This window comes from Carassius auratus, chromosome 6 (genome assembly GCF_003368295.1).
Source record: "Carassius auratus strain Wakin chromosome 6, ASM336829v1, whole genome shotgun sequence".
Lineage (NCBI taxonomy): Eukaryota > Metazoa > Chordata > Actinopteri > Cypriniformes > Cyprinidae > Carassius > Carassius auratus.
Window position 1 is genome coordinate 6389355 of NC_039248.1, and position 9904 is coordinate 6399258.

Sequence of the window (9904 nt, forward strand, 5' to 3'; positions counted from 1 at the left end):
CCCAACCCTCCATCAAGTTTCAAGTCTGCACAGGTACACTCACTGCTACATGTGTGCAGCTGCGGGTTTGTGTGTACATTGCTGCCAGGAAAAGAGGCCTAAGCAGGAAGACGTGTTTCGGCCACAACTCAGGTGATTTGCGTGTAAAAATTGGTGCAGTTAACTCACACAAATGGTGAATAAACCTCACTGGCACAATCACCTGTACACTTACCTGTTTATACTGAAACCACTGGTGTTTGTGGGGACTTTTTTGGTTATTGACTGACAAGTGGCCTTAAGACTGAACTATATATACAATGTATGCAGTGGATTTAAAAATATGTCAGAAGACTAAACAAAAAGGTTGCACTCAAGATAATCTGGGTAAAGGCAAGACAATTTGTATACTTTAAATGCCAGTCATGGGCTGTTTGTAGCTATCAAACTTGAGTTTCAAAAAAAAAAAAAAAAAAAAAGACAAAAGAGAAAAGAGAAAAGAGAAAGAAAGACAAAAGGAGCACACATCCCCCCACCCTACAATCAGAAAGGAAAACAACACACCAATGAAAGTTCCCTTTTCTCAAACCACCTCTAGTAAAAAAACAAACCAATGCACGCTGTGACACGGAAAGTTTGCCAAAGTGCATGCAAGCATGTGCACAGCCTATGATCACTGTTATGTACAGTCTATTTCTATATCGGTATGTCACTATAATTCATAGAAGCTTAAGAAAAATAGTTGACAGTTGTTTAAATAAAAATGGTCAAATGTAACTTATCCAACCGCAATGGTTTATTTTTTTGGTATGTCAAATGGTGCGAAACCTAAGAAACCCATGACCACTTGACTGATTTTGGGGTAACTTGTAAAACCAAAGAAATATATAAAAATAGGTATTTACTAGCTATTACAATAAAGAAGGATTCTTATGTGCTTTTAAATGAATTGCAAATTACATATAAAGAGTTTATTGGCAAAAACAGATAAATGCTCAAAAATCATGTTTTTGTTATGTTATCATGTTTTTATTGTTTGGGTTAGCTGCATTTTTTTTTTTTTTTTACCTAATCAAAATAGCCCAACTGCAGTTTGATTGAGATTAATTGGAATGCACAATGAAAAAACATGATTTTTGAAAATTGGTAAAATTGGAGTTATCTGTTCTTGCAAATGAACTCTTCATATCCATTAAAGATTTCCAGAATCTAAACTATTATTGGGTGAGAGCTGAGGCAGCGCTTGAATAGCTTTTTAGCACGTTAAAGTTAAATGCAATATATTCCTTTGCAAATACTGAAGAATACACTGAATATTGTTAAGCAGTTAAGCAATGCAATACACTTCTCAATGTTGTACCATGAATGTAAGCACATTTGATCATTTCTATTTTAATTTCAAAGCAAGTTCTTAGCTATTCACTGGACATATTCTTTGAAATATTAATAGATTCTAGAGTTTGGGTTTTTATAATTAACAGCTAGATAACCTTAAGTTACCTTAGACCGTTAGTCAGACTACTCACTGGTGTGTACAGGAAGCCGGGCTAAGTCTGTCTGCACTCTGACATATGCCCTGTTTCCCTTACTGGCGTGTTAATCTCATAATGAATTGTTTATATACATGGATATAACTGTAAAATTTCCCTTTAGACATGATGTGTTCAAACTCTTCTGGGAAGTTTCTTAGTCATGCCTTTGCTTAATAACATATGTGAAGACATACATGATTTTTTTTTTACTCATGAAACTCCCACACAAAGTCGCAGCTTTAAACTTCTATGAAGTTGCATGGAAAACAAAACCTTGCAGACCTACCAGAAATCAAGCCTAAAATAATCTTCTACTTAGTAAAAAAAAAAAAAAAGAAACAAAATACAGTTTGCCAAAGTTCACGCAAGCGTGTGCTGTGCACTTTAAAACAGTAGCCTATGATCACTTTTAGATATTGCTCTATATCTGTATGCAACTGTAATTCATAGAAGCTTGAGGGAAATAGTTGATGGTGGTTTTAATAAAAACAGTAAGACATAACTTATCAAAATAACAACACAGTATTTTGATACGATGGGGAGTGGTGGTTGATTTTAGTTGGTTGATTTTAGTTATTTTTTCAATGAGATGGTGGTAAGATAGCAAACAACTATAGAGCTAACCTAGAGAGTAGAAATAAGATCACTGATAAGATTGTGGTTAAGCACAAAAATGTATGACGGAAATCATTCTAGGTTGGAACAAGAATCACATTTCAAACAGATAAGTTAAGTCGTCTAACCACAGTGTTTTTGTAAAGTTACTACTGTGCCATTCACCGTTGGATTCCATTCTGTTTTTAAATGGACAAAGACAAGTTTTTAAGCGGTTTCTCATTAGTCAGCTTCCATTAGTCAACTACTCATGAAACCAAATAATGATTTTTGCCATGCGGTTCCTCTGTGCTCTTATGGCACATTAACACACCATTCTAGCAAATCACAAATACACTTTGGGTTTCCAGGTTTTATGGGGACATTTCATAGATGTAATAGGTTTTGTATTTTCTACCCCCTTACTCTATCCCTGCCCCTTAACCTACCCCTCACACAAAACGTAAAAAGTAAATAAATAAATAAATAAATAAAACCTTAATTCTGTAGGATTTATAAGCTGTTTTCCTCATGGGGACCAGAAAAAGTACCAAGGTCAAAAATGACTGGTATCCTATCCTTGTGGGGACATTTGGTCTCCATAACTTGGGGAATACCAGATACCAACAACACACACGCATTGAGATACCAGGTGTCTAAAACTTATTGTACATATAAAAGCTTTCATTCATCTTTTATTAGTGTTCAAGACAAGTCAAACCAACTATAAATGTCAAACGATATTACAGATCATGAAAATAGGCATGGAGTATAATCATATGACTGTAAGATAATTACATTTCAAATAGATGTTTTTGTTTTATGATGTATTTTTAAGGACATTCAGCTGGTTATCAATATGTAACTACACGTCTTATTCATATATAAGGCACAATTAAACAGATACCACATTTATCCATAACCTATTATCATTGGGTGCCATTTTTATGATTCTTGTATGCAAAATGGACTACAATGTCTTAAAACAGCATGCACAAATAATACAGATATATAACATAGAGTAAGTATTGTTACAGGATGTTTGGATGAATGTGGTTATTGCAGTGTTCTGGTTTCTTGTCACCTTTTTTTTTAAAAAAAGGAAAAAAATCAACTGTTGTTATTAATCTGCGCACTGCTTTTCTCCAGAATGTGATGGAAAGCCAAACATCCTTCTAAATGTCCTTGCTGTCTATCAACTTGTACATTCTTCAGTTTTAGTTAACAGTAAATTCAGCTTTTCATGATTTTGTTGGTACACTGATGTTGTCAGACAGTTTTAGCTAAAGCATTGAATTCAGACACCAGTTCTCATATGGAAGTGATTAGTTAGATTAGCAGTTGTGATAACCATTGATTAACTGTGTCTAGCTAGAGTCGCTTGCTTGGAGAACCCAAAATCATTCTAGAACACAGTTGTAAAGGCAGACTGTCGGTACTGAAATCCAGTGACATGTTCACTAGACAAACCCAGGTCCTTCTCTGGAAGTGGCATGAGAGGAAGCCACTGAACAATCTCTAAAAAGTGTGGATGAGGTGAATTGTGTTGATGAGAACACCACCGCCGCTAATGCTAATTTAGCCACCACTGCTGACCATGCTGGCCGAAATATCTCCACTTACATCCAAGCCAAGCTTTTGCAGGTCCAAACCCATACTGGCCAGCACCTGGAGCAGGGTCATCTCCTGTTGTGTGGCCTGGTCAATCAGGGCTGGACAGGTTGGGTTGCACTGTGGCCACTGGCAGTTATCGATGAGATGAAAGGGACAGCCCTTTAGAGGTGTTTTGCTGTTTTTATTAGCCTCCTGAAGACTTCTGTCCCAGCACTGCAGAGCACGAGAGAGTGACGTCCCCTTGATCTGGAAATCCATCCATTTACTGAAGGAGAGAAAAATTAGGCAGCACTGAATCAAAATAGACCTTTGCTTTCTGAATCAGTGTTCATTAATTGTCCTGTTTAATTCGGAAGTGGGTTCTGACAGGAAGTCTCAGTCACAAGTGAAGTGCATAGGTGCAGAAAGAATGCAAAAAATGTGGTGTAGTGTTCCTGTTAAAGAAATGAATAACGCAGCCTTGGTAAACGTAAGAGACAAAAAAAAATTCAGCATTCCCATATGATTAAATAATGTTCTCCTTTAAAGAAATGTAAGAAATGATGTATAACTACAGAACATAACTCTAAAAACAACTGCAATTCAAACAATGTAGAAATCTTGAAATTCCCCTTGATAAGGTTCTGCTCCGTAAGTAAATGTAGCTTTTTAATGTGAGATCGTGATGTGATTGAAAGCAACAATACAGCTAACAAAGAGAGTAGAAATAAGATATCTGATAAGATTGTGGTTAAGCAAAATTTTCTGACATAAATCATTCTGGATTTCAACAAGAATCACAATATTACTGTTTTGCTCTGTCTTTGATATAAATAATGTAGCTGTGGTGAACATAAGCGACTTCTTAAAAAATCAAATAAATCTTAATTATTCCAAACTTTTAACTGGTATATATATATATATTAATAACTTACATATTTTCTTGAAACTTCTGGAGTCACAAAACAAATTGCTCTGCTGTAAGTTTGACCTCATCATGTGTTGTGTTTCACCTCACAAATCATCTGCCGCACTGCTCTCTCAGCTGAGCTCATACAGTGGGCCATTAATTAAGCGTGAAACCATGAGCTGGCATTTTGGTGACACTCAGAATGCATCATGATGGACGAGTGCTCAAATGCAGGCGTATGAGCTCACCCATGAGGAGTGTGTCTCGGGGTGCCTGCGTGTCCTTACCTTTTGGTAATCAAAGTGTGGGAAAGACAGGAGGGGGCGAACACAGCCCTAAAACAACAACAGCAGAACATCTATATTATATATTATATAAATGTATATAAAAAAATACTTTGCATGACATGATCTTGACGTGATTGTTCAACTAGTAACTCTTAAGCTGTTTTGGAGACATATTTAGGTAGTTTAAGTGATATACTAGTATAATATGTCAGAAATGCACTCACGTAACATCTTTGAGAGAGTTTTTAAACTCTTTTCCCAGGTTCTGCATGTAGGTCCACTGCTGCTCTGAGAGCGATTGCCCGCCCATATAAATGTTCTCCACTCGTAACTGTTCCTCATCAAACAACCACTGCACTACAAACAATGGAGCTAAAAAGGGACATATCCTCTTTTATTTTTAAGGAAGTAAGTCTTATTAACATTAACCAATTCTGTAAAGATGTTTTCATTCATATCAAACAGATGGCACACCCTCACCAGTTATGTATGTGTACAGTTTGTGTCCAAAAAAGCATTGCCATTCCTCTCCTCTTTTATACTGCTGCTTGCACTTTTCTGGAACAACACCACCCCACAACCTAAAAAAGACATAATATCACAAAAAAAAAAAAAAAAACCAGCACATTTTGAGAATTAATTTATGTATACAGGAAAAAATTGTAGGATGACTGATATATACAAATACCAAATCATAAGCAATAGTAACATTGCAGCTGGCTATTGAAACAAAACACACAAAGTTTTTAAACCTTTTTTTTTTATCCCTTGTGATTTTTATTGTATTGAATGTGCACTAGTGTAGATCATATCTCAAAAGTAAATAAAAAAAATTCTGTCCTTACAGATTAAATATAGGGCCAATTAATAAACTTAAAGATATACACATCCACAGCATTGTTTGTTTACAGACTTGTAGTGAACTTATAAAAAAGTTCACTTTATAATAATTCAGAGTTACTTTAAAGTACATTTTGCTTTTAGCATGTTTAAAAAAGCGTATATAGTATAAATGCTTGTCATTGCATTCAGCAGTACACTTTAACCATATTTCAATTACAGTTGAAATAATTATGAAATTAAATATAAAGTACTGAAGTCCTATTTAAATGGGTCACTTTACCGAATTCCTTTTTTTATGGCATCCACAGGGGTGCAGGAGGCACTCTCTGGACAATCAGGAGCTTTTTGCTGTTTACTTTCCAGAAACCAGCCTGAGTCGACAAGGCCGCGCACCTGAGCATCAGCCCCCAACTGCTCCAGAAGACTGGACACCTTATCAATGTTCAGCAGCACACCTGTTCCCCCAGCACTAACGCAAAGAAAAAATAAGTGCTGTCAATTCAGTCCCAAAATATTACCTTGTCAAATCAGTGAACTACAAATTGTTCTGAATATCAAATTGCTTCAAGGAATGCTTTGGGATAACCAACAAAACATGTGGCTAACACTGAAGGAATCCCCAGAACTCGTTTTGCCTCCTTGGCAGGCCATATATAGTTATTATGTCATTGTCTATAGCATTACAGGCTGCAGTAAACATTTAAGTGAAGTGAAGTGAAGTGACATTCAGCCAAGTATGGTGACCCATACTCAGAATTTGTGCTCTGCATTTAACCCATCCGAAATGCACACACACAGAGTAGTGACCACACACACACACACACACACACTGTGAGCACACACCCGGAGCAGTGGGCAGCCATTTATGCTGCGGCGCCCGGGGAGCAGTTGGGGGTTCGATGCCTTGCTCAAGGGCACCTAAGTCGTGTTATTGAAGGTGGAGAGAGAGCTGTTCATGCACTACCCCCACCCACAATTCCGTCCGGCCCGAGACTAGAACTCACAACCCTTCGATTGGGAGTCCAACCCTCTAACCATTAGGCCACGACTTCCCTTTTTATGGTAGACAACAGGATGTGCTGAAAATAGTGCTTCGGTCAGTGTTGTGGTAAAACTAAAGGGGTGGTCCATGGACGGGAATAGGATTTCATGGTACTCCAGATGGCTCTGTTTCAATTGTTCATAGCATCTTGTTTTTAGATCTGCAGCAACAGGTGTAATGGGTCTCTAATGGTTTCTTTGTTTATGAGTGAATTCAAATCTAATTATGGGATTTATAATAGCTATGCTTCTTGGATTGTGGAAACAAATAGCAGAAAAAAAATGGTTGAGGAAAAGTAATTGTATTTTAAGGATTAATACTGTTAAGTAATCTCTCAAATACAGCCCATCATTTAACAAACATGTACAAAAACAATAGATACAAAGCAATGTCAAGTATTTTTGTCCAAACTAAAACAGTTTGGTAACACAGCCAGAGACCTCACCTTGTTCCTGCCAACATCACAACTTTGGCTTGTTTCAATCCTTTTGGGGAAAGATCTTTGATCACTTCCCGAATGATCTGAGATCCCATGAAAGCATATTCTGTGGTGGAATAAATCATTAATTTTGCAAACAAAAAAAAATGTAATAGTCTCGCAAAAAAAAAAAATATCTTTGAAAAATACCTGTTTCTTTTGCCTGTTTGGACTTTAATGCTGCTTTGTTACCACTCCACACATCACTTGAACAATAGGGAACAAACCTGTTCACATCAGATAAGATACATAAGTAAGTTATGTCTATTAAAAAGCTTATATAAATAAGCTAATTAAAATACTTACACAATATTGGCATTATACCAGTGTGGATTTTCTTCAACTTGAGTTGACAGTAAACCACTTCCTGCAAATAATCAGGTTGTTTTCAGTAAGAATCACAGAGGTATGGCTTGCAAGGCTAGCTAGAAGGAAGCAAGTTGTTGTTGTGAGTGGTTAATATCAGCCTACCTTTGCGTGTCTGTGGCCAGTCAGCTGAGCTCATAAGTCGGGGGATTGTTTTGTATCTGGAATCGCAGGTCTCTTTGTTGTAGCAGCACCAGCCACCTAAAAGAGAATAATTGGAATTAATCTAACATTATTCTTCTTTTGTGCAGATTTCCAAAATGTACATAGCTTGGACTGTATTGGCACAAATGTACAGTGTTTACCTTGTTCAAACAAAAACCTGCAACACAGCTTTTGTTACTGTTTTATTTTATTATTTTACAGTTAGTTTGAATTAGTCGAGTCACAAAACAGCACAGTGTACAATGAATCTGTGTTAGCTTGTTATTTTTAATGGAGTTACAGCTAAGTATTATTACAATTGCATGTACGTTTGCTAGACTTTCCCCTCTCCATTTAAAGTTGCTTCCTCTTGGCAAGACTTTCCAAGTAAAGACAGAGACATTGTATGATGTGTGTGATTACACCTTGTTCTCCCTCTTGCATTGTTCAATATTGTCATGTCTAAATCAACATCGCATGTCTAATTCAACATCGCATGTTACTTTTCTAGACCGGTGACACTATAGATCTTCTCAACTTACTGGTGAACCAATGTGATGTGACGAGCTCCAAAAAAGCAAGAAAAACTATGTCTAAGAAGATGACCAGCCGTCAAAATAACGCTGAGCACTGCATTTAAGCCTGCTGACCTCTCTCGACAAAATTAACTTCGTTTTAAATACTCACCTTCCAAAAATATCAGCCATCTCTTACTTCCTTTGAACTCCTTTAGGTAAAACCTGGGGGCCACAAATAAATATAGATGGTCTAGGGAACATAGCCATATGAGGACATTTACAAAACTGTCAAAGGTCTGATATTTAACTTAACATTGCAATACTGCAACAATTGTGCACATTCATGATTTGGCAGATGTTCTTTTCTCCCAAAGCCACATTTAATTTTTAAATATTACCAGTTACTGTTTCCTCTGGGAATCAAATCCATGACCTTGTTGCTCTACAAATTGCCAAGTTTACGCACCTCTGGCTAGCAGTGAGGATGTTAGTGCTGTGTCTTACCCAGCAGCAGTACCATCATTGCATGTCACTAATGTGTTCTTAAGAAAGTGCAGCTTCATTTCATCAACAGGCTTGTTGACAGATGCGCTTTGTTGGGTGGTGCCACGACCTCCAGAATTAGTTTCTTTACTGGAATCACCAGCACCTGCTGGCGCAAGGTTTGGGTCATCTTCAGGGCCATGCTGGGTTGTCTCTTTAGCCTGGCTGTTAGGTTTCTTTGCAGGTTTTCCACTTGACTTGGCATTTCGATTGTTGTTCTGACAAGAAATGACTCCCAGCAGAAGCAGGAACATGACATGAGACAGAATATTCATATCAAATCCGACAGGACCTCCCTAGAAAGGCCAAATGGAACAGTCTGCGATGAAACTCCAAAAACGACACTGCTTTAAATTAATTTAATGATTTAATCTGTCACCCCCAATGAAATCAGAAGTGATAAACTTTAAGTGATCAACACTCACCCCTCAAAGCAACTGGTCCTGGTCCCCGGGCGTCTTAGAGAGCAAAAATCCTCAGGCAATGCAGAAAAAGTGGTTTTCGAATTGCGTCGGCACCGGTGTCCTGAACAGATCTTGGTCTTTGGTTGTGTTCTGTGCTAGATTTTATAGTGCCACCATATGGATTGCATTTTTCAACATCCCCTTTGAGCTGGTGCCAGCTCTGGGCTGCAACCAATGACACACCAAACCTGGACGTCTAATGGCGAGGAGAAAAGATAACATGCGCTCTCCCAACCATATTTCAAAGACATCCCCTCCCCACCTAACTTAGTCTCACAACAAGCCCTCCCAACCCTCCCCTAGACCGGGCTCGACTTTGATTTAAACACCTACATGGTTGAAATACCTGCATAACCCTGCAGCTACATGGCATGTGGCTCTAGGTCATTGGAGCAGACCTCTCCCTGCTCACTCTAATAGGGAGAAACTCCTCACTCATTTGAATAATAATCCTATGAAACCTCTATGAAATAATCCTATGAAATTAATCCTTCAAAAAAGAGTAGAGTCTTCTCAAATTGAAGAAATGGAAGTGAGTGAATTGTGCACAGATTTCTGAAGTATCTGCTGATTGACTGCACAGGGTTGCCTTACATAAAGCAACAGCTGAT

At 37.6% G+C, this 9904-nt stretch overlaps 1 protein-coding gene across 1 annotated transcript; it reads right to left on the reverse strand.

Moving 5' to 3' along the window:
- Positions 1-2782: 2782 nt before the first annotated feature.
- notum2 (notum pectinacetylesterase 2) lies at positions 2783-9586 on the reverse strand. The gene is made up of 12 exons (XM_026258544.1): positions 9255-9586; positions 8791-9125; positions 8456-8508; positions 7730-7825; positions 7565-7625; positions 7409-7485; positions 7226-7325; positions 6019-6207; positions 5376-5476; positions 5120-5267; positions 4896-4943; positions 2783-3984 (listed from the first exon to the last, which is right to left on the reverse strand). The coding sequence occupies exons 2-12, from the start codon at positions 9102-9104 to the stop codon at positions 3684-3686; spliced, it is 1488 nt and encodes a 495-aa protein (XP_026114329.1). The 5' UTR covers positions 9105-9125; positions 9255-9586; the 3' UTR covers positions 2783-3683.
- Positions 9587-9904: the final 318 nt, after the last annotated feature.

What these genes read in the sequence shown, in the direction of transcription:
- notum2 (XM_026258544.1), bottom strand. Translation starts at nt 9,104, where the DNA reads ATGAATATTCTGTCTCATGTCATGTTCCTGCTTCTGCTGGGAGTCATT. An exon ending in AATGATGGTACTGCTGCTGG is followed by an intron (nt 8,509 to 8,790) that starts GTAAGACACAGC and finishes TGTGGCCCCCAG; the next exon opens with GTTTTACCTAAAGGAGTTCA. An exon ending in CTGGCCACAGACACGCAAAG is followed by an intron (nt 7,626 to 7,729) that starts GTAGGCTGATAT and finishes GATTATTTGCAG; the next exon opens with GAAGTGGTTTACTGTCAACT.